This window comes from Ciconia boyciana, chromosome 2, assembly GCF_034638445.1.
Source record: "Ciconia boyciana chromosome 2, ASM3463844v1, whole genome shotgun sequence".
NCBI classification, from domain to species: Eukaryota; Metazoa; Chordata; class Aves; order Ciconiiformes; family Ciconiidae; genus Ciconia; species Ciconia boyciana.
Window position 1 is genome coordinate 121905423 of NC_132935.1, and position 23640 is coordinate 121929062.

The 23640-nt window shown below is 45.0% G+C and overlaps 2 protein-coding genes across 4 annotated transcripts in view; one reads left to right on the forward strand and one right to left on the reverse strand.

Annotated features, from left to right (window-relative positions):
* Nucleotides 1-129: 129 nt before the first annotated feature.
* On the reverse strand, nucleotides 130-10600 carry GGCT (gamma-glutamylcyclotransferase). Of its 2 annotated transcripts, none has more exons than XM_072853890.1 (4): nucleotides 10428-10600; nucleotides 6822-6967; nucleotides 3530-3665; nucleotides 130-1618 (listed from the first exon to the last, which is right to left on the reverse strand). In XM_072853890.1, exons 1-4 carry the CDS (start codon nucleotides 10575-10577, stop codon nucleotides 1469-1471), a joined length of 582 nt encoding a protein of 193 aa, XP_072709991.1. In that variant the 5' UTR covers nucleotides 10578-10600; the 3' UTR covers nucleotides 130-1468. The 2 variants fall into 2 exon arrangements, with proteins under 2 accessions (XP_072709991.1, XP_072709992.1); XM_072853891.1 differs by lacking the exon at nucleotides 130-1618 and adding an exon at nucleotides 1647-3080.
* A 201-nt stretch (nucleotides 10601-10801) lies between these two features.
* The window catches only part of ENTPD3 (ectonucleoside triphosphate diphosphohydrolase 3), a 53777-nt gene continuing 40938 nt past the window's right edge, over nucleotides 10802-23640 (forward strand). For both annotated transcript variants that reach the window (XM_072853892.1, XM_072853894.1), the window contains exon 1: nucleotides 10802-11129. The gene's annotated coding sequence lies outside the window, so the exon portion shown is untranslated. The remainder of the gene's footprint in view (nucleotides 11130-23640) is intronic.

A 23640-nucleotide genomic window follows, 5' to 3' on the forward strand; every position in this document is an offset into this window, starting at 1 on the left:
TTACAGCCATTAAAAATGCAAATAGCCAGTGGAAGTTTCAGTTACATTTCCACATTGCCAGCTTTTGCTTACACAAGCAACACTGATACTCTTGAAGCATGCATTGAACGGACACAGGAGAGGTTTGGTAATCACTATTTTATTTACTCAGTTTCAGACTAGACAGTGCTAATACAGAAAGTACCACATTTTACTGCAGTCACAGTGCCCAACTCTGGAAATGGGCATATGACATCAGGGCAGCACCTGTACATCCCTGGCAGAAGTTTACAGAAAAAATTTATGCAGAGAAGACATGGTAAGTCTGTTACTTTGCCATTTGTCTATCTAAGCATTCACACAGTGACACCAATTATATCTTGCACCCCTCTGTACATTAAGAGAAAAAAAAAAATGCACCATACAGAAGATAAGCCAAAATTTTGTCGTTTGACATCTTCCAGGTTGTAAAATTTTCCTTGTCCCCCACAGACTACCTACAGGGGTTGCCAAGTACCATAAAGGTAAGTACTCTAAACCTTAAAAGAGCTTCCAGTTTTGCATGGGGTTGTCAAAGCTGGGGGGGAGGGGGAGGCCCAGCCTGTTCATCTGGGGTTTAGTAGACAAAGCAAAACCATGAAACAAATGCACTAGGACTCACAGGAAACTTCCTGATTTCACTGGACTTGAGACCAAGGCCTAGCTAAGCAACAAGCCAGTCAAAAAGGTAATTGAAAAAAACTCGGAATTATCTAACTAAAACAAACTCTTTAAAATCTGTTGGTTATACCTAATCAGTTTACCTATGATGATTACTAGACATAGAAAGGAGGAGGCCATTATGCTTTGAATGAGATCCTTTCCTGAATGTTGTCTTCTTGGTTGCCTTTTGGACTAACACTTAAAAACATGGAGATAGTTAAAAAATTACTCTGCTTTCTTTACTAAGTATACAAACAGAAACAGGAGCTCCATAGCTTCAAATAGGTTGGGCTTTAAACTATTAAGAGAAGCAGCAGAGAAAAAAAAAGTTTAGTCTTGGTTTAGAGTTTTGAGTCTACTTTGCACTCTAACAAATCTTTGAAATTCTTGATAATTGTGTATACAACATTTAAAAACGAAGGGCCTGATCCTGCAGCCCTTATTCCTCAGAAGGCAACAGATGCCAATACCCAGAAAGATGGCCCTTTTCTTTTAAAAAGGTCTATAAACAGGATATATGAAGCACAAATTTGCATGCAGCACTGCATGACAATTACAAAAAGGTAATTTCCAAATCTGCAAAAACTTCAGCATGTACTCAAGCTATACATACAAAGTGAAGAAGTCACCAATGTCAGTGTATCTTCAGACTGCAAATTATGTCTAATGGCTTACTGTAGATCCACAGCAAACTCATCTTTTCTTGATAAATAAAGAAACTGCTGATCAGCAAAGTGAGGAGAGGTATCTAAATCAAGGTGAATGGCCAAGCAAGTGCAGAGGTATTCTATGCAGAATTTATTTTCTTTGCTTTAATAGCAGCTTCAATCTCTTCCATGATTGGCACTGGCCCTGCATAGTTATTAGTTTCAATAGCTTCTAATTTCTTCTGATAGTCAGCTGGCAAGCCATTCTGTTTTGCACCCAGGCAGATAACCTATAATCAAAAGGGAGGGGGGGGGCGGGGGGGGGGGAGAAAGCTTTCAATAATAGTGTTAGGAAGGACAGACCCCTCCAAACATTTGCTCATATGGGAAGAACCACTTCAGGTAACAAGAGAATTAAGTGTCAACAAAATTACTCTGAAAGGGCTTGTAACTACCAAGGCATACCCCTAAGACTCTGAAATGTTACTAACATGCACAAGGCTGTACAATTAAGCTGTTATTCAGTTATTCCATTCTTTCTTCCAGCGAGGATGAGAAGTACTTTTTATGCCTTTAGCCAGCCTTAGTATCACATCTGAGTGAGAAACAGCATGTATTATTGAAGTTACTTTTAAAACTAAGCTGTTCAAATCCAAAGCACAACAGTGAGTGCCTAGACAGGTTATAGGAGTAACAGAAACAGATGCTTAGCTTAGTGAGAAAGCACAGATTCCTTAAGAGTTTGTTACTGCAGCTCTCCTTCTACATACAAAATAAACTTAACTCTTGGTGCAAGAGAAAAGAAGTGACAGTGAGAGGAAAAGAGGAGGCTGTAGGAGCCAAGGCTTGAAAGAGACAGCAAGCTCCCATATAGAAATGAATAGATAAATACACAGATTTTAGAAGCTGACACTATTGTAAATATTCTTTCATGCATTCAACAGCCAGGAAATTCGAGGATGAGGTGTCTAGAAAGGATGAAGTTTGCCACAAAAAGTACACAACAGTAGATGGATGTAGATCACCATGTGCCAATGCAGTCACCTGTCCTAAATTTTTAGCCCTCCTGCCTGGTTAACTTAAACAAATAAAAACTGGGGGCAGGGGGGAAGAAGACAACTAACCACTGACCCTGACAACAGCAGGAGGGAATGTTTAGCTAGATAAAGTTGCCAATATTGGAGGTCCTCTCTTACAGCTTACTAGTGAGAGCTGACACGTGGCAGCAGACTATGTATTAGCTCCCTGAAAAGCCCTGAAGATCTGTCTTGACAGGAAGCAGGTTGGCAGGGAGGAGGTTTGTGAAGTAGCAGAGCCTGCTTTCTAAGCAAGCTTTCTCTTCAGAAGTCCTGCAGCAGCTGGCCTGAAAGCTGATGCACAGGAGCAAGTTCCTCAGTTAAGAGGAGGCAGCACACTTGGGATTTTACAAGCTTAAGCCCGGTTTCTTTGCTTTCGGTAGAAAAAGTCAACATGTTACAGTTATGTCTATCTGTAATTGCTAATAGCTGCACAATTCCAGCCATGCAGTCATGCCACCCGAGGCTAGGCCCGCATCAGATCTCACAAGCTAAGCAGGTCAGGCCTGCTATGTGACTGGATCATATGTCTCTATAGAGTCAGCGTGTTGCAGAACAGTGTTGAAACACTTCTGCCTCACCAGCCATCAAGTGGGAACCCTGCAGTGCTCTGCAATGTTGCTGGAAGTCCTGTAATATACTGATGATGCATCTGGTAAAGGAGGCAGGTGGACTCCTGTATTAAATGATAGATACTTCATAAGACAATAGGGATAATTTGTGTCCTTGAGACTACAAGCCAGGTGCTGTATTCTCCCCACAGAAGTTTCCCTCTGTCCTTTTAGCGGAGTACATTAATTTTTCAAATAAAGAATTGCTGCATATACGTAAACAACATCCTTCAGAAATCCTGGTGTCATAACTAATTCATGAGTTAAATAGATGCTTCATGTAAGGCATAACTAAGCCAAAACCCAAAACTGATTTAGTAGGCCTTTAAGAACTAGCAATCTTCTGCGAGCATCATTACACTATTACATTGCACAAGGATTAAGTTATACCTTTACATTAGAGTTACTCATGCCTTCCATCCACTGCAAATAAAGTACTTATTAAATAGGACAGAAGTACTGCATTATATATTTCTGTTCATTCTCTCCAAAATTACAGTGATGCAACACCTACCTTTTTATACTGAGGAGAAGGGGGACCACAGACATAGTCCTTCATCTGGTAGCTTCGACAGGTCAGTACCTTTCTTGCTTGAGTGTGGACATTAACTTCTATTGGGACATAAATGCCATCTTCAACTCCCTCTTGCCTGTAAAGGACATATATTCCTTTCATGCCAAATAACTGATGCATCTTTCAAACAAACTCTGCAATTAAACCTATGCATTTATTATAACAGAAATCAAGGCAGGACACTGGTCTGCACTGTTAACAGACTTAAAGAAAAACAAATAAAGCAAAACATATTCCAGTACTTTTTGTGCAAACTTGTTTCATATCCAAAAATAAGTTTCTGAAGAAGCAGCAGCATCCACTTGTATCATTTCAGCTCTGTAAGAAAGATGACTAGTGGTTAACTTGCAAAGTTAGAGAGAGAATACTCCTTGTGAATTAATTACTGTGCAAGTCTAGTAATCTACAAGAGAAACACAACCAAGATTATCAGAATTAATAAGCCAGGTACATATCATTCATTACCTGCCGCTCAGATAATGAAACAATTGCAAAGTTTTCTCTCACCCATTACATTACATTTGAATAAGGGGAAAGTCACACAACTCTTGCAATGCACATTCCAATGAATAATTCAAGACACTCTTTAATTTGCACAAGACATGTACAGCAACAATGAGCTAGATCAGGGCAAAAAACATTTTTTATTAGCAAAATCATACTGTCTTAGGAAAACAAAACCAAACTCAAAAACAAGGCTACTTGTTGTCTTTAACCATTAGCATTTAGCCACCAATAAAAGTCTGAGGAAATAGTAAGAAGTAAACAAGAAGGTTAAGCAATACAAGACAGACTTTATAGCATACTTAACTTTAGATGTGCTTTAGATATGAGTGATAACATGGGTTTTAATGCTGCTCATCAAAATATCATTTTGATAACTTATCTTTCTTACAAAGACTTACTACCATTTCAAGTTATTTACCGTACATAACACAGGCCATGTTATGTGAGTAACTACGTTAAGTAAGTGGAAGTAGAGACTGGAAGCTAACTGCAGAGTCAAGGCCAACAGACTGCAAAACAAGTTGTGGGTGTGTGAGAGCAAGAGAAATGTTACAGTTAAGTGGCATCCATTGCTAGGATATATGAAGAAAAGTCATGATTTAGTCTGCAACTTACAGATTTGTGAAATACAGAGGACAAAAAAAAATTTGACCATGAGAGCACCAAAATGCATTTGAAGCCAAAAAGTTCAGCCATCTAAGCAAAACATTCCCCTCCCATATTTCTTTTCTATATATTGTTTTACTAATATTTTAACTAATGACACACAGCATCAATTCCCATTCCCTCCTCTGTTTCTGGATAACAAAGCACTGACTTCTTTATCGGGGGGGGGGGGGGGGAAAGGTGGGGTGCAAATAGTGAAAATTTTTTTTCTTGATACATGGAAATTCCAGGAAATATATTTGTAAGTTCTCAACCAAGTTATCTGCTTGCACACAGCCAAAGAATCCCAAGATCTTCAGCAGGCTCTTTTGAGTAGGTTAGGAGCAATCCTTAGATGAACACTATCGACTATCATTATAAAAACCAAGAACACATCCTGTTTCCTTCCATTGCCAGTCCACCTTCATGACATCAATGAGGCAGCTGGGAAAAAGCAATCTTTAATGCTAGTGTCCGTCCTGCAGTTTTTGGTGATGGTACAGCACTGAAGTCTCTAGTATCTTAGCCAGCATTAAAGTTTATCCCCTCTCAAACAAATGGCAGGGATCTGCAATTCTACAGTATGTAAACAACACTTTAGAAGTTAAAATACAAATTCCTGTCCCCACAGGGGGAACACAATGTTACTATCAAAGCAGATGCTGCCAGACAGCGTCTTTATACTTCTGAAGTTTACGCTTTAGGAAAGCATGGTAAATCAGGAGATTTCAGTAAAGGTCAGCAGAAAGAGGACCAGGAGGTAAGTGCTAGTGTAAGCAACAGAGGGGGAACTGAGGAGATAATAAAGCAGGGACACGTGAAGCTCTCCCCAACCAGAAGCATACCCGCTAGATGCCCTCCTGCTTGGGACTAACACACCCAACCAGGACTTGAGAGTGCTGAGAGTGCCTATTCCCATGATGTGCAAACAGAACTTGGGCAACAGTTTCTGTTGTATTTCAGGTTCACTGTAGGCAATGAAAAGCAAGTTGGAACTTCAAGCGTCATGGCCAAGGTTGTAGGGACATGTCTACACAGCACAGTGCAGTGCAGCCATAACCAAAATTGCAACAGTACCAGAGGCAGGAGAACTGTGTTAATGTAATACTTTCGATGGGTTTAATATGCCCTGCTTCCTTAGCCTCACTAGCCCAGATTTCTACTGGAATTAATTGACAGTGATGAACTGCTCTGAACAAACGATGCTTGTGTACCAGAAGCACCATGCTGTGCAGGCACATCCCGAAAGCTGCAATAAACACATGACACCAGCCAAAGTTTTGGAGATTAAGTTCTAAGTCCTGCCTTAGACCCTGCAAGAAGTTATGCTACTCCTTGACTTGTTTACCCAGGTGGTCCTCCAGACTTCAGCCTGAGAACGACTTGCTCAAGTTGCCTTAAACTTGTCTTAATTATCAGGCACAGGCGGAACATTCTCTGGCATGCATTGTAATGGTGCAGGCAGCCTCTCCCATTCAAAGGGAAAAACAAAACCACCCCAGCTCCCTGCTTAGATCTACCTCAAGTTCACAAAAGTTTGAATCCTCAGAATAGAAGACATGCAAAATAACCTCCTCAAAAGGTCCCTTTGCCTGTATTAAAGATCTCCTTCTCTTCTGCAAAGTCTTGTCCTCATCCCTTCCTTTTCCACTACAATTGGAGTTTACAGATGTATAGACCCAGAAATTTATGTCAGTCTCAAAGGAAACCGTCCCTAAAGCAATGGAAAAAGTGTTACAGGACAAATACAGAGTTTAGAGTAAATTAAGGGACAGGACATTGTAAGGACAGGGATTAAAAAAAAAAAAAAAGGAGCCTGACCAATATATCAGCTCCAAATCAAGGTCCACACCTTATTAAAATACCCCTAAGTAGCTTTAGCTTGAAAACAAAGCCCTTTTAATCACAAATGTGTTACAAGTCAATACATGTACTGTGAAGTGAAATTCACATATTAATATCCAAAGCATCTTCTTGATTCCAACACCAAAGCTTCCACACAGCTCTTTCCCAAAAATTAACTACTACTTTTCAATTGCTCTCTAAAATAGTAGAGGACAGCAAAAGTTAAGTCACCTACTTATCCAGTGAAATTAAATTGCTAGCGTTCATTTTCCACACTATTCCCCATACTTCGTCTCCAGGGCTCTGAACAATGGTGGCTGTACCTCCATGCCAGACAGAACTTGTCCTGCCTTGATGATGGCCAAACTCGAGCTTAAAATCCTGCAAACGAAAACAACGCAGAGAATCAATTTCCACTTAAGATAAGGGCTGTTGGCGATTCTTGACATAAAAGGGGCAGCTAAAGGAGAGTCTACAAGTAGTCAGTTTGAGCCACAGAAGGAGGAACAGACAGGCGGGATCTGATCCAGCTCCCATCTCACGAGGGGCTGAAGTCAGCCTTGTCCACCTCCCCATGAGAAATGGCAGCCTTGGGACAAAGGGAAAAGAGGTCTGGCAGAGAGCACTACTGATAAAAGTCTCGGTCTGCGGAGACCTGGATCAACATCCAAACCTCTTAGTAGTCTGGCCTAAACATTAGCTAACAATTTCTAGTGGTGAGAAGAAAGTGGAGGTGGCCCTCTTTCAAGAGCAGCACACGTACCCAATTCTGCAGTAAACACAGTAGCGCTGAAGAAATGTCAGCTTGGCTTTTGTCAAGCAGTGTTGGCAGTGACAGGATTGCTGATGTGCTTCCTGTTAGACAATCTGAAGGGCCCTTGGCTGAGGTGTACCATGAAGGAGGGAACTGACTAGTGCCTTCTTGTTCCTCAAAAGACATGCCTACCTGGTGCCCATTCCTTTGCAGCTTTTGGTGCTGTTATAAGACTTAAATGCTACCATGCAGGGTCCGGGAAAATAGTAAGGGTAAAGAAACCTACAAAGATGGTGAGCTTTGGGTCTTGTCCTCATGGACCAATACAACTGCCCAATTGTAAAATACCATCCTGTGTATTTTCCAGTGTCTTGTGCCATCTCATCACTTAACTGGAACATTCTTGGGTATTTTTAAGCCAAGGCATATGCCTCCTTGAGTGAGCTTATTCAGGTTTTTGCAAGTTGAAACATTCTTTTAGAACTTCTTACAAGTAATATCAAATATTACTATATAGGCAAAAAAGAATAGCAAGTTCTTGAATTTTTCCAGTGTAATTTCCCATCTGACTCCATATGCTCAGTTTCCTCTCCTACTTGTTAGCCAATTTGTGGACCCCCTAGCAGTAGAGAAGAAAAAAACCCAAAAACAAAACAACAACAAAACCTTTAAGGAAGACTACCTGCTTAACCACAACAACAAAATCTAGCAAAGGCAAAAGAGATTTTAAAAACCCAACAAAAATAAAGCCCAAACATATACAACCCCACAGCTTTGCTTATTTCTCATGATCACCCATCACCCTCTTTAAGCTGTAAGATAATTTTGATTTGAAATATATGCATGTACACATTAATATGCACTTTCTGAGACACATTACCTTCTTGTAATATGTCCTAACAGATATAGGGAAAAGGTTGCAAGAGTTGACCAGTTGGAGGCTTACAAACAGAAGAACAGCACTGATCAGAACACTAATTTTTTTTTTTGTGTAAGTGATAATCAGCAGCCTGGCAAAGCCATACTGTTTACTCCATCAAGAGAGTCATCTTCCTTCCCCGTAAAATATTCCCCATTAAACTAATTTCACTAGGAAAAAAGTTTACTTAGACACACCAGTCATCAACTGTTCGACAAGCTGCTGCAAAATGGCTTTGCAATGTTCAGGTCACTGGATTACTGTGCGAGGAGCACTCTGGACCAGACCCTGCAGACAGTCAAGCCCAAGTAATTTGCACACAAGTAAATAGTCCAGTCAAGTCGCAGACTGAAGAGACAGATGTAGAGAAATGCTTCCAGGGCAGTCCCAAGGAAATACTCCTGTAGAGCCAAGAATGCTCATGGCAGCCTAGTTAAGAAAAAAAAAAAGGCACCAATTTTTATTTTATTCCTCCAGTTATATTTTCTTGGACCTGACCCGCACCGAATACCTGCAAGGAGGTGTATAAAAGTCAGATACCAGAGACCATACAGAAATAGCACAGTTAGCTCCGGTTCTGGAAGCAGGAAACCCTACTTTACACCATGCGGGCAAACGCAGCAATGCGGGGAAGAGAGAACAAACACACTAGATACTTTCTTGGGTCAAGAGTTTGGTCTTTGGCCCTTCTTTTATGTACCAGCGTAATACCCTTTCTGTGCTTGTTACACATCCCATTTCTTACAGCTTTTGACTAAAGATTAACAAAGCTTTAAAAAATAAAAACAGAGGGAAGTGAATTTAATATTCTAGTTTAGCATCCAGAGTACTCTGCAGGCTATTTTTCCTTTTTTTTTTTTTAAGCCAACGTGGTACTACCACAGAGCAATTAACAGAAATCAGCTCCAACCTCTGTGCGATTCCTCAGTCCCAAGTATCAGCGATTTTCCAGCTTGAAGCAAGGGAGTGAAGCCATCCCGTGTTAGCAGGGAGCACGGCAACCGGCCAGAGGCCGGCTAGAAAAGCTAGCGCTTGCCTGCCAGCTCCTAACAGCTAACCTGCAGCGTGGCGAGAGACGCTTACTGTGTAACCTGAAGATCTACCTGAAACCCAAAAGGAGAGCTGAAGCACAGGGCTTTATTTTATTCCAAGGTAAGCGTGCAATACTACTGCTTCCCTCCTCACCTCCAAGGTCTGATCCTGCAAGGTGCTGGGCTCTCGGCACGTTCAGCTCCTCAGTGGTATCTGTAAGCGCCTCACTCACACTTTACAGGAGCAGGCCTCAGTTGCCAGGTTGATGGTCCCAAGAGACACAGGGTATCTGACTATAGGGAGTTTATTAATTACAAGGTTTTGGAACTTCTTCACACTCTAACATAGATCGTTTCCTGCCAGCTACCCCAAAAGGAACGTCAAGTTGTCCTTAAGTGGTATCAATCAATGCTCTGCTCCTCCAAGGATCCTTCCAGTTGTACAGATCTGTACATCAACAGCTTAATGACCATGAGCTCGTATTCCCAAGTCTACATTAAAGCCAACTTGATACGCTAACATTTAATAACGGCAGGCGGGAGCAGCACTGCCCGGGGCCTAGGAAGGTGTCAACTGCAGCTGTGCAGCACTGGGTGAAAGCCTGCATCCCACCTGACACACAGGGCGGGGAGGGCTCCTCATGTGTAACCAGCGTGGTGGAAGGGAAGAAGGAATTTTGATTTTTTTAATGAAGCATCATCCTTTTAAAACTGCCAGAAACTTGTCCCGTAAACCCAACGGAGCACCTGCCACTTACATTTCCAGGCTCCTAACTCTTTACACGCGGGGTCTTGGCTGGCAGCCTTACAGACTTGGTTAAGCCCAGTAAGACAAAACCCACAGAGGTGGGACTAACGCAAACACTGTCTGTGGCTGAGGGCAGCCCAGGCAGCAGGTCCCGAGTGTCAGCAGCCCAAAGCGTCACAGCGCACGCTGCGACGTCAAAGGTGATGGGACCCCCCTGCCTGAACCCTGCTACGGCCGCCCCCGTTACTGGTAGGAGGGATCGGGCGGCCTGCAGCACCGGGCGGGGGAGCCAGGCCCACGCGCGGCTCCACCAGGACCAGCGGACTTCCACAGGCCCCCGCCTCCCCCCGCGGCACCGCCACGCCGCCGCCCCCCGCTCCCGCTGGCACCTGCAGGCGTGCCACGGCGCAGAGGGCCGCCGAGGGGTTGCTCAGCAGCAGCCGCTCCCGCAGCAGGTTGCTGCCGTACGCGTAGTACAGGAAGCAGCCGTCCCCCAGCTCCGTGCCGCCGTCACCACCGCCGCCGCCGCCCGACTCCATCGGCCCGCACCGGCCCCAGCCCCGCCGCGCCGCCGCTTTAACGGCCCCTCCCGCCGGCGGCTGCCTGGGCGGGGCCTCCAGCGGAGCCGCCCGCCATTGGCCGCCGCCTGCGCGCCCCGCCCCCTTCTCTACTTCCGCCGCCACGTGGGAGCCAGTGTGCCGCTGCCCTGTGACGTAGCAGCGGCAGGGGACGCTTTTGGCATACGTCAGGCGGGCTCCTCGCGGCGGAGTGACGTAGAGGAAGGCGCATTCCTCTCGTCCATCTGGCCGGGAGGAGGGAAGCGCGCTGCCCGCGCCCCTGCGGCCTCGGCACCGCGTGGCAGGGAGCGGGAGCCGTGGCGGAGAGCGGGAGCCACGGACGTTGCCGCGCGCCGGCCGCTCCCCATAGAACGGCATCCTCTGGGGGGGCCACGCTGTCAGCGAGCAGCGCCTGCAGCCCCACGTACCAAAACGGGCAGGGTTGGAGGCCCCCTGCTAAATTCAAGCCAATGCATTTCGCTTGCGAGCCTCCCGGCCGCCTCCGAGGGAAGTGTACGCAGTGATGAAGTTTAGGTATGTCCCTTGAGAAGTAAAATAGTGCGGCTTTTCCCAGCTGGGAGCGCTCAGGGCAGAGTAAGCTGGGAATATACAGGAGTAAAAGGCAAGAAGGTGTGGGCAGGCAGAACCGGAGACCCGCAGAAGCATTTCCTCTCTTTCCCCGACATAAGCGATACTCGAATGAGGCAGGAGGAGGCCTTAGTTACCCCGAAGCATAAGCAGCTGAAGCAATATATACGTATATACACATATAATACAGCAAAACAGCCACGGGAGGCTGTAATTAACAACGGCATAACAGTTAAGGGTGAGGACCATCCGTTAATGCTGTTACAGTACCTCTCAGCCTGCGTCGGCTTCCTGAGCAGAGGCAGCTCGTGCAGGGTTCGGTGTGGGATCCCCGGCAGCGCAACGCCCGGTCTCTGGGCCCATCCTCGCCCGTGCAATATGGAGGGGCAAGCGGGAGAGCTGAAGCAGCTCCTTCCTTCGATGATGTGTGCAGCGCTCCATTTGAATCCCTGCTTCAGTTTTCCCAGCACCGGTGTGGGCAAACTCAGATTCATCGTAAAACACATGTGGTTCTGATCCTTCACGACCAGCAGTTTTCTATTTTTAGAGGGGTTTTTTTCTTATGTAGGAATAGATATTTTAGGGCGAGAGGGAACCATCGTGTTCAGTCGTTACACGGGTCGTAGGATTACACAGCAAGGTTTCCTCAATCTTACTCCTTACCACAGCGAGTAGCTCAACCTATCTTTTGAAAATCTGCTTCTGGTATATGCTTTTAGTCCCCTTTCCCTAAGGAAATCTGAACTCTGCGAGAAGAAGTGTATCTCTCTCTATGTGAGCTCTTCCAGCAGCTTCTGGACCATTGACTAATTTCAACCAGAGGTGACAGAAAGCAAGAGCTTTCAGAGATAACTAAGTTTCTGCCACTTCCAAGAAAACAGGCAGAGATGGTGGGGATCCCATGGGAGAGGCTTCCGGAGGGCGCCTGGCTTTTGACTAAAGCTCACAGCTTCATGTACCCCAAATCAGTGAGCCCCAGGGAGCAAGCCTGCCGGAGGGCAGGTTTTCCAGGCATTGGTGCATGCTGAACTGCCTGCTTGGGGTTGCTGTGAGCTGTCCCTTGTGAGCCGAGCTTGACATTTCTTTCTAAAGAGAAAAAATCTTATGTAGGAATTGGAATGAAGTGTGTAGCAATTGTGACTTTTAAATCTCAAAATGACCACCTTCTAAAAAAAAATCCCCAACCAGCCTTTCATAACACTTTTTACATTATTGAATCTTTGGACATTGTGCACAAAAAATGCCATTCTTTCTCAACACTCAGAGTTTCAACAACAATTCTGATGATTTTTCATTCAAAAAGCATGTATATTTTGAACAAGGAGAAACTCTTAAACTTGTTTAAGAATGTCCTTTTTTATGCTATTCAAATTGAGACTTAAATGTTACAAAGTCAGATGTTTGACAAATGAGGAGACCGAGTCCCTGATCTCATAGCTAGATTTGTGCATGTGAAAGCCTTCGTTAGCAAAATTACAGTCAAACTTAGGGGACTACAATCGATTTAAAACACTGCCACTGGCAATTCTAAGTATTTAATCACTCAAAAAGGCATTTTCAAATTAAAATGTCTTGAGTTTTCTATCTTTTATAGTCTGTACTGAATACCAAGCCTGTTCTATGACCAAGGAAGCAGTAGCCAGTATTACCAGGAGCGTGGCTTTGGTGTGCGTGGTGTAAGTTGGTTTTACCTATTCTAGATATAGCATAATGCTAATTCCAATGCTATTGAAGTAAAACCTAGATTTATGGTGTTTAGATTAATTTTTAATTGAACTGAGTCAATCCATTTGTACTTCTGAAGCCCATTTCTCGCCCATGAGCGCGGCTCATGGCAATTTAGAAACAGCACACTGAGCCTCTCAACTATTCATGAGGGTGATGGATCTGAGAGTTGGATTGGAAAGGCCGACACTGACGGCACGGGTCAGTGCCACAGTATGCTTTGGTTTTAAACTATCTGGAAAATATAAACCTCTACTCCCAACAGCTTTTGTTAAGCCTTTTTTTATTAAAGCCTGTATTAAAAATATAACTGATAGAGCACCCAAATATGCACTATGTGCTCTGAGCTAGTGGGCAGTGAGATGGCCAGCATCTACAGCAGAACACTGAGCAGCTCATAGAAATGAGGCCTCCTGAGTATACAGAGAGCGCACAGCATACTTTAAAGAGGGAATGTTAACTCTGAAACCTACTGTCAGAAAAAACTAGGTTTTCATGCAAAGGCCAGTGTTCATGCTCATTAGCATGAACATTCTGAATTGTCTGTAGCTTCTCACCATAGCACTGTGAGGTGGTGCAGCTTAGGTTGCTCTTTGTTTGCATACTCTCAGGCCTGAGATGGAAGAAAAATACTTCTGCCATGAGCCAGAAAAGGGCCAGAAAGCTCCGGGCAGGCCTGCTGAGGCATGCTGCAGGTATGAACCTTGGAGTGGCCCCAGCCTGGGTCTCCCTGGTGCCCTTGGTGCAGAGTGGCCAGTCTGATGGCAAGGCAGCATGGGAGGGAAGTGAATCTGCTCTGGAGGGAAAGCTTTGCAAGCCTTTCCGCTGACGTACATCCAAATCATGGCTAAATATGTACATAGGGAAATACTTGGGCACTGTGGGCAGACCTTGCTTTGAAACCGGATTTCCAGTTGAAAAAAAGAGGTCAGAAGGTGGGAGGACGTTTCCTGTAGCAATTTGAGAAATATGCAGGTCTTTGGTGGTACTACTGGATTTCACACTTCTGCTGGTTCACAACCTTTTCAGGTGCCAGTTAACTCTCCTGGAGAGGAGAGTGTTAAATGAAACCCTGGTTTTTTTTTGAAGTTAAATCGGTTCAGAAGTCGCAGGCTATCTCCAGAGCTGCTGACATGAGACCTGTGTTAACCTGTTTGAAGCCCCGAACAATTTGGAGCATTGTTTCCCCTGGGATGTAACTTCAAAACCTGCGCAGAGTAAGCAGTCAGGAGTACGCCTCCTGTTTGGGAGCTTCCCAAACAGGGGGGAAAGCTCTGGATATCCACAGCAGTTTGTGCATTGTCTGTGGAGGAGATCAACAGGGTTATTTATGAACACAGGAATTTGTTTCCATCAGGTTTTTATCCCTAGATGCAATATATTCCTGAGCCTATCCTACTTAGGTTTTTAGTGAAAAAATAAGGAAATTAGGAAAAAAAAAGATGTAGTGGGATAAGTTAAACCTGCTGAAATGTCTGCCAGCCACTCAGTGTGCCTCCCCATCACTCCCTCTCTGCCCCATAGTTGTCACAGCATGAGCTTTAATTAATATTGAAGAAAAAAAAGAGAACCTGGAGGAATAATAAGGGCAACTGATGCAAATGAACCGCATGTGCATTCCTCCCCACAGCTTTTCTCTCCTCCCCAAGGAACCATAGTAAGATGTGCTGTGCAATTAGTGTTTCATTGAAATTATACCTTTTTTTGCTGAAAGATGGTTACAGCTGGTGGTAGCTTCTTAATACAGTGTGCAAGGTCTGGGGGTCTGCAGAGATTTCATGTTCATGCAAATGAATGCAAATGATCTTACAAATGCATCTTGCAAATGATCTCGTGCTGTTGCAGTGCTTGTTCCTTCCCTACAAAACAGGGACCATGATGTCCTGCAGAAACCCAGCCTCCTTCTCTGCCCTAACTAACAGAATAGCCACCGGCTCACAGGGCTTGTAACCCCGCTGACCAGGAGGAATATAATCGTTCATTTTGCAATTCTGTTTTTGCATGTTTCTGCAAACAGCATGTGCAGTCATTTAGGAGAGATGAGCTATTAAAGTGGCTGTGTCTGTGCATGTAAACACCTGCCTTTTTTTTGGCTCTGGCCAATGCCAAAGTGATTTTTGGGCCCTTCCTGAGGCAGCCCCAGGCTGTCCCTGGCTGCTGCCCACTCTGCGCAGTCCTGAGATGTCACTGCGTGGTGTGTGCTGTTCAGGGTGGAGGAAGTAGCAAAGGGAGAGGAGAGCCATGTGAATCCCTCCTCCAGATCACATATTGGAAAGAGGGGCGTGTGTATCTGTGTCTTGCTTTTGCTTGTACCTCCTGGAGCCCAGGTCTGTACAGACAGAGTGACAGGCTTCTTGCCACATGAGCTCCTTCTAACTCTTGGAGGGGCAAAACATGGGATCTATTAAAAAAAAAAAAGCTAAAAAAATGATGTGCATGAAATCTGGACACATGAAAAGTGGGAGAGAGCTTTTACAAACAGATCCTGGCGCACGCAGTCCTGGCATGCATCTGGCCTTAGTCACTTTGGCTTGTGAGGGCATCTGCTCTGCTCACAGACCTACAGGTACTTGCAGGTGTGCCTTCAGCAATTGGTTTGAAAATCTTGCCAAGTATTACATCAGTTTTCAAAGGAAGGATGCTGGGTTGTACTGCACAGGCTCTACCTGGGGCCCAGTTTTTTATCTTGTATATGAGAGTACAGTGGGAACAGCTTAATGTTGAATTTCTGCTCGTCTTTGTGTACTTAAATTCAAAATCTGGCTAAATCTGTACTAAAATTCAAAATCCTATGACCTAGTGCTTTACTTCACTCACTGTAAAGCTCTTCTGAATGATAACAATTCTGTAGCAATACAAAGCAAACGGTTACAGGAGATTTTGTCAAAATAGTTTCCCTTGTTACTGAAATCTCTTAGTTTGCTGTGTCAAGAGAACTTTGTCAGTGTGATGTTTCTGTGGTCTGTTGTCTCAGGCTGCTTTAGCATCTCCCACTGCAGAAGCGATTGCTCCTTTCAGAGGACCAGTTTGCATTGCCATCCTCCTCTGGTGGGGACTTGTGTCTCACCAAACACCAAGCAGGTTGTCTCTCCAGGCTGTCGAGTACTTGAGAATTTTTTTTCCCCATGAAAGTCATAGCTATTGAATATAGACTGGCAGATGAAAGGGGTGTATGCTGCTGCCTTTAGGCAGCTCTGCTATTTAGTGTCTGTTTACAATTTATTTCTGATTTTTTATTATATTTAATATTCATTATTATTTACGGTTTAATGTTAATTTGCTTTCTTCCCATCCTTTTACCTTCTATAGGCTGGGAGCACTCTTGTTTTCTTCCTCCTTTTGTTCTCTTTCAGCACAGGAAAGCTATCAAATAAATTCAGTTCCAGATGGTATTTTCCAGTCCTGTATTACCCCTATGGCTTTACATTTGAACCCTGCAGTGTATTTCACACAAAGTAGGTTGGTACTTCTTCTTTTGCACTGCCATGTCTGTAACCATTTCTGTGCTGCTAACCTTCAGCCTGCAGAAGACATCGCATAGCTCCAGCCACCGTGCAGGAGCATGCCTCGTGGCCACGTGCTTTCCCAGAAGCAGCACCGTTGCCCTTCTTGAGCTATGAGGGCAGCTGTGGCCTGGGAGGTGTTGGGATGGAGAAAGGCAGTAGCATTTCTGTTTGCATGTGCAGCGCTAGCACTGTGGCAGAAGCATGTGACGTGGATGCCAAAACAGGCCCTGGTTGTACCACTTCTCCTCTAGTTCTGCACAGACCTTGCAAAACATGGTACAAGTGCCCAGTGAGTGATTCTGGGCAGAAATGTTTTAGCAATTACTGGTAAATATAATTCAGTCCTTCCACTAGGCTGGTGGCCTGCGTGGCTGTTTTTGTTGTGGAATAAAAGTGTCACTTTTTTTTCATTTGTTTTAAACTCGTTTCAGCGTGACATGAGCTAAACCAGAAAAATCCCTGTGTGTCAGAAAAGAGGTCGACCCTCAGCATTGCATTAGTGTGACAACAGCAGTTTGAGCTTGCGCTGTGGCTTACCATTGCTCTGCTTTTCTGTGTAAGCAGATCTTTGAACCAGCAGCAAGACCTGCTCCAGCTAAGGTCCACAGGACTTGACAGTGGTTAGGGGGTTGGCAGTGGTTTTCTCACTCTGGCCATGACTGCAAACCAGGAGGGGAAGAGGGCAGCCTGAGGGCAAGCTCTGTGTCTCTTGAGATGACGGGGCAAGAATATTAATGCTTCTCTGCCATCTGCAGGCAGATCTCAAGGAGGAACAAGAAAGAATGAAGCCTTTGTCCCTCAAAGCTGTTTTTTCTTTCCTTCTTGCACTCCTACATTGTTGCCTTTGAATGACCATATTCTCAGCACTTGTTCCCAGTGATGGAGCGCTCTGCCTACCATCTCTCTCCCCTCAGTTACCTCTTTCTTCCACAGGCTCTGCCATTGCATCAGGGATGCAACCCTTGGAACAGGACAGGAGAAAAAACTTGCTGGAGGGAAGGGTGTTAGTACTTCTTTGCTTTCTTCACCAGACGAACCTTCCAGGATACATCAGAGATGCATCACGTACTATCACATTTCTGTTACCTCAAGGGTCTCTTGGGTAAAAAAAACAGAGAAGCCATCCACAGGCTGTACCTGCAGATCCCAGTCTTCATTAAAATTGATTGTGGTGCTCACGTAGTCACCCTTTCTTTGGTTTCTGCCTGTGTTGGTGCGTAGTGGTGCATGCACCCTCTCAGACTGCAGTTATGGTGCCCAGGAAGGTGAGCCTGGCGCATGCAAAAGCCAACCCCAGTAGCTTTTGCTCTGTGGCAGTTGCTGTATAATTGCTTCATCTTTGCTCTCATCATTTTATTGCTGAACAACAGCTATGGAGAGCTGGATTTTGTTTCATGCAACCCCAGACTTTGTAGTCTGTTTTCCTAAGGAAGTGCGGCTCGTGCTATCGTATCGTGTGCCTATGCCACTGTGTGCACATCCTTCACTGCCCAGCCTAGGGACTGCTGGACACGTTGGGAAACTCCTACCAAGCCTGCAGAGAGGTACCGATCTCTGAGACCGTATGTTCCTGTGAATTTTAGGAAAGGGGGCAGCTGGGCAAAAAATAAGTCTCAAACAGGGAAAGGCAGCGGTTTGAGTACAGCTGCTCTTAGACAGCAAAGACCCTGCCCAGGAGAGAGACAGTGGCCCAGCTGCAGAAAAACTTCCAGTAGGAGTTTATGTTCGTCAGAAGTAAGGGGACAGACAACCCCTCAGTCTCTGATCTCTAATGAAGCACTCGTGCTCCAGCCATACAAAAAATCACTCAGCAGCAAGATCTGAATTCAATGAAAACAGGCTGTCTCAGGTTTGGTGCTTTGTGTGGGCTTGTTTTTCTGTTCATCTCTCAGAAAGAGCCCTTCTGCACCAAAAATTCAGCTTGCCAGACAAGTCAGTGATGTGAGGAGCACCCCTGGCAGAAGTTCTGCCTCAGAGCACATCTATTATTCACAGGGTTTGCAGAGTGCAGGGAGTTACAGAAGTCGTGTCTTGCCGAGGCACAGAATGTCTGAGAGACAGACAGAAGGAGAATAACAACATTGTCTTCCGAGGCATATGTGGCCCTAAGCACCTCTAGGGATACACATTTGGTAGCTGATTGGAAACAGGCTTATTTTATCTCTGCCTGCATAGGAAGCCCTGATTTTTTTTTTTATTTTTAAGCAGTCAGGAAAAGAATGATACATGTTTTCAGCAAGCTAGGACAGGTCCTCGTTCCTTCCTTCCCACTCACAGGAGCATAATGATGTGGGTAGGGAGGCTTGTGCAGCAGGCATGCTGCAACGACAGATTGTGAATTGGTGCTACTTGCGTGATGAGGGGCGTCGAAAAATAGTGAGTTACGGGAATAATTGCAGCCAGCAGTTGTCCCTGATGTAGTTAATCAGGACTGCTTTACGCTAAGTGCTCCCCCGTCATTTGCACTGTTAGCGAGCATTCAAACAAGTAGTAATAAAAATCAGTTTGTGGCTAGTGCGAGGGGGATGTGACCACCAGGTGCCACTCTCGCTCCACGGGGAATAAAGGGTGGCTGTAAGGCCGGGCATAGTTTGCAGGAAAAGTCAAAACCGGCAGCCGTCACTCATTTTGTCCATCTCTGGATTTTCCTACAGGCTATAGCTGGGACAGCAGCCTCACCCTCCAGTAAGGGGGACGCTGGAAAACCGTGGGTACCGCTCACCCCCGTCTAAGTTTCAGTTTGCTGGCAGCGTTTTTGCACAGGGAGGGAGGGATGTAGGCAGAAAGCTGCTGCTTGGAAAGGCTGGGGCATCTTTCACCATCTCCTCATTCTGCTGTACATGGGAAAAGCTGGTTCTTCCTCCAGCCCATGTTCCCTCTGGGAGGGATGAACACCCTATGGTGTTATTTAGCACTGAACAGAGATTTTGTAGTTGCTTTAAGCACAATAGTTACCCCTTCAGTTTTAGCCATGGAATTCAAGCCTAAGGTTTCCACAGCATAGCCTCCCTGGTTTTGCTCATCTTCTGGGCACAGTTTTCTGTGTCCTAGGGAACAGGGTCCTGGCATTTCCTGGTCCTCATGTTCACTTGTGAATGAAATAATCCCTTCTGGAGCTACAGCCACTGCCAGACTCTCTGGGGCCCCAAGTACACTTTGGTTTTCATGGAGAGAAGCAGGCTTTCCTACCTGCTTGCAATCACGAGAGTCACCCTGAAGGCTGACTGGCGTTACCAGTGGCCCCAGGGGACGGCTCTTGATGGAGTGCCATAACCGTTCTCATTTTTCAAGCTGAAGGGGGTGAGAAGGCACAATTTGCACTTCCACTCTTGGTTTTCTGATCTTGGTGATCTGGGCTGATGTTTGAGTGCAGCAGTGTTTGAAAAGCAAAGGGCTGTTAGACCTCTTAGGTTCAGGTGGGCACCATGTGTACTTCTCACATGACCCTAAATCACATCAATAAGCTCAATTTTTCCTCTGCTTGTGCTTGCCTTGCTCTGCCATTTCACAACCCTCCATTCTGTCCTGCCTTTAGATGACTCGTCAGACTTGGTTTTTGATGTAGCCTATAACATCTCACTTAAGTTCCCTAATCAGAGCTTTTTCCGTTTGAGTTCCCCATGGGCTAAACAAACCTGACATTGCCAGCCTCTGCTTCAGTTGAAGGCCCTTCTTGTCTGCTGGTTTATCCTTTATGCTGTTTACCTTTTCTTTTCCTAGATCATGAATAAAGATGTTAAATACAAGGTCACTGGGGGCTGCTGATTTCCAAACCCTGGAGCTAGTGATATTTCAAGACCAATTCCATTATGTGATTATGTTTCACTTACTGGCTTTTCTCAGGGAAATAATTTGTCACAGAACAGCAGGCTCCAGCTTCCTGTAACCCTCTTAAATCAAGTCCATCATATCACAGAAGCCTTATTTTAATATCTTCCGTTGTAATTGTTTAATTGTTTGCTTGAAGAGGCCTTCCTGGTGTATTTAGTAGCAATCAGGTTTTTCAACAGATTACCATTTTAAAACACAAGAGCTAAAAAAAAAAACACAGCAAAGAAACCCCCAAACAAATCCAGGTTTCCTGGAAAAATGATGAACTGAAAAATGTATTAAAAAATGTCAGCCTCATATTGATGCTGGCCAGCTCTTTGGGGTTCTTCCAAGTATTGAGTGAGGTACCTCATATAGGGCTGACAGGGATTCACAATGTTTGACAGGGTGGAGAGCGGGCCATGCAACACCCTTATTTGAATGTAGGGTGGTTAACCCCATGGAGACTTTTGCGAGCATATTTTCGTGTTCCTGTTCTGATGTGCTCCCTGGAGGAAAGTGGATCAGCTGATCTGCAGAACCAAATTTAATCTGCTGTCTTATGTTTTACATGCATGTCCCACAGAACCTATGTTTCTGTTAGGACAGGGTGATGTGTTTGTTAAGCTCAAAGTGGTATTTCCTGGGAAAAAAGAAGCATAGTCTCAAGAAGTCCAAGTTGCTGGCTTGGGATCCCGCTTCACATCTGATGTGAAGCACGGGGGAGAAGCAAATATCTTGTGCCCTTGCAAACAATGTCCAACTGCAGCTGTTTGTACAAGGATGAGAAGTTGCTGCTATTTCTAAAATGGCTGTACTTTGTTGGGTTTGGAGGCAGCTGTTATCTGCACATCTGTGCCAGTGATAAGGACTCTATCCTGGCTCCGGCAGGTTTTGGTTAGCTAGAACATTTCACTCTTCAGTGAACACTTACTTTTGTTCATATCTAGTGTCAAAATCCTTCCACAGGCCAGCCTACTGGCATGGTTCAGTACAGAGAACAGTAATCTATAGATTTGTCTGCACCTGCAGATGGCCTTACCTGTTCTGCAGAACAAGTTCTTCCTGCAGTGATAAACACATCAGGGAGTTTAAAATGCAGAGCTATTGCTAGAATAATCACAATGGCCGATCAAAATTTGCACCTTGTTTTCCCCATTTCCCTCCTTGTTGATAGACGTGTGCTTGTGCAAACGAGAAAGAAAAGATGTCTGATTGTCTTCTGCACCTCTAGTCCAGCTTGCCTCCTTGGAAAGGCTCTTTGCCCATTTCTGAATCAGGAATCAGGTGATCTTCTGTAGCATCAGCCCTGGATCTCCTGCGCCTTTATAGGCTTCTGATCTCATCTTCCACCCCTGCTCCATGCGCTAACAAGTTGGGTGAGCCAGCCCTGGTATGTGCCATCAGCGTGTTGGTTTTTCACACGGCATGGTCCCTCAGTGTGGTGAAAGAAAGGCAGTAATGGAAAGAACTGCTAACGGCCTGACTGTCTCAGGGTTGGGGTAAATGCAGTATGCCATCACTGGAAGGGCACAGCCGGGGTGTTCTTTCTAGTTCTCATGTTGTATGAAGGGTTACAGGGTTGCCAAAAGTCTTTTTTTGTCCAGGCAAAAATCCAGCTGGGATCACATCACAGGGAGAAAAACTGTAACTCCAGAAAGGACCAACAGGCACTTTCTGCAAAAAAATAAAATAAAAACTGATGCATTTAAGTGACCAGCTGTGCATCCAATGATGCCTTGGTCTACCTGGTTGAATGCCTTTCCTAAAGCAGAGCTTTCCCTCAAACTGTTCTGAATAAACTGCAGTCATTGTCCTTTGATCTCTTGAGGGCTATACCTATTCCTAGAGCTAATTTAAATTAGCTGTCCCAGCTAATTAAAGCATCTTAATTAATGGAGAAATACTGAGTCTTTATCAGGCTGGAACACAGACTAAGATACCAGAGCTGAGCACAAGAGAGATGTTTTGTCTTACGCTTTAAATAGCTTGCTAATATGAAAACGTGGTTGTAACCAAACTCTCATGAGGATGAAGTTGTTTTCCCACAGCTATAACCAATTTCCACTCAAACTCCCACTGAAGGTAGAGTGGTGTTACCTGAGGAAAGGCTGTTTTTGTGTGGGATGGCTCGTGGAGGAAGCGCAAGCTGGGGTATAAGCAGGGGAGAGCGTGAAAGCAGTATTAATCCCTTCCCTCCGAGAGGAGCGAGAGGGTGACTCACTGGAAGTGGCTGGCATCCTCCCCCTCTGCCCTCCCAGCCCTGTGGTCATCAGTTGGGTCAAATATGGCAAGGAGGAGGACAGGGGCAAGCCATGGTCCGCCCCTGCTCAGACACCTGCTCCAGGCACAGGGTGTGAAGGCCAGTGGTGCCACCCAAATAATCCCATGTGAGCCCTATAATTGCATGGGCCAGGCGGTTGAAGCCACTCGCTGACTTTACACAAGGACTTTTGTACCTGCCTCCTTGTGGAGACAATGTTCTTGTCTTGCTGTTGCCAGATTCACCAGCTGAACAGGAGAATTTTCTTGGGTCACCGAACTGCCTTCTCTTCAGGTTTCCCGGGGGCTTCTCTGATCCTGAATGTCTGGTGCTCATTGTTCCTCTGCTGCCCAGGGACATCTGGCTCCCAGCAGAAGTGGGTCTGAGCAGCGATGGATGCGAACGCTGGAGCCCCCAGGAGCTCTTTCTGATGACCAATAGCAAAAAAGAGAAGCACTCACCAGTCTGACGTCTATGATGATACACAGTTTTTAGAGGGCGGATTAAAACAAGCAAAGTAATTACTATCCAGTTTAATTAGCTCAGAATTTAATCACCCTTGCAATTGAGGAAAAAGACCAGAGTCCGTCTGTTTCTAATTTAAGCAGTACAAAATTTCTCAGTGCATGTCCTGGAACACCAAATAGGTGAATCTATGTACCTTTTATCTCTCAAATGAGTGACCCTACCATCCTTTTAATTCTCCATTCCACCAGTGATTGCAGTAATCCAACAGATCATTTAAAACAATTGGAACTAAACAAGAGTGATTGTGAAGCCCCCTAAGTCCTAGTTTGTGCGATACTTTCTCCAGTACTCACTTTTTTCTGCTGCCACAGATAGAGTTCTTGACTGATCAGGACAGGAGAATCCCGTTTCTGTGGCTGCAGTGTTTGCAGGAGATTGTCCCCATCCATTCTGTTTTAGAGAGGGAGAGGGAGGAGAAACGTCCCCCTTGTGAACACTTTGCTGTGCAAACACCATTCCAGATTAATGATTTTTGGTCCATTAAACCCACGAAGCAGATAATTTCTTCCATTCTTGTTCAAGTCGTTGTGAGCTTCTTTATGCCTGACTCAGACCAGATTCCTTCTCTTCTAGTTTGCCTTCATTCTCCTTTCCTATATTGGCTTTTGCTAGGACTGGAAAATTA

Bases quoted from the DNA above. Each gene is read 5' to 3' on its own strand.
- GGCT (XM_072853890.1), bottom strand. From the start codon at position 10,577: ATGGAGTCGGGCGGCGGCGGCGGTGGTGACGGCGGCACGGAGCTGGGG. The intron at 6,968-10,427 runs GTGCCAGCGGGA...TTTCGTTTGCAG, and splicing joins GCGCCGTGGCACGCCTGCAG to GATTTTAAGCTCGAGTTTGG. The intron at 3,666-6,821 runs GTAGGTGACTTA...TGTCCTTTACAG, and splicing joins AATTTAATTTCACTGGATAA to GCAAGAGGGAGTTGAAGATG.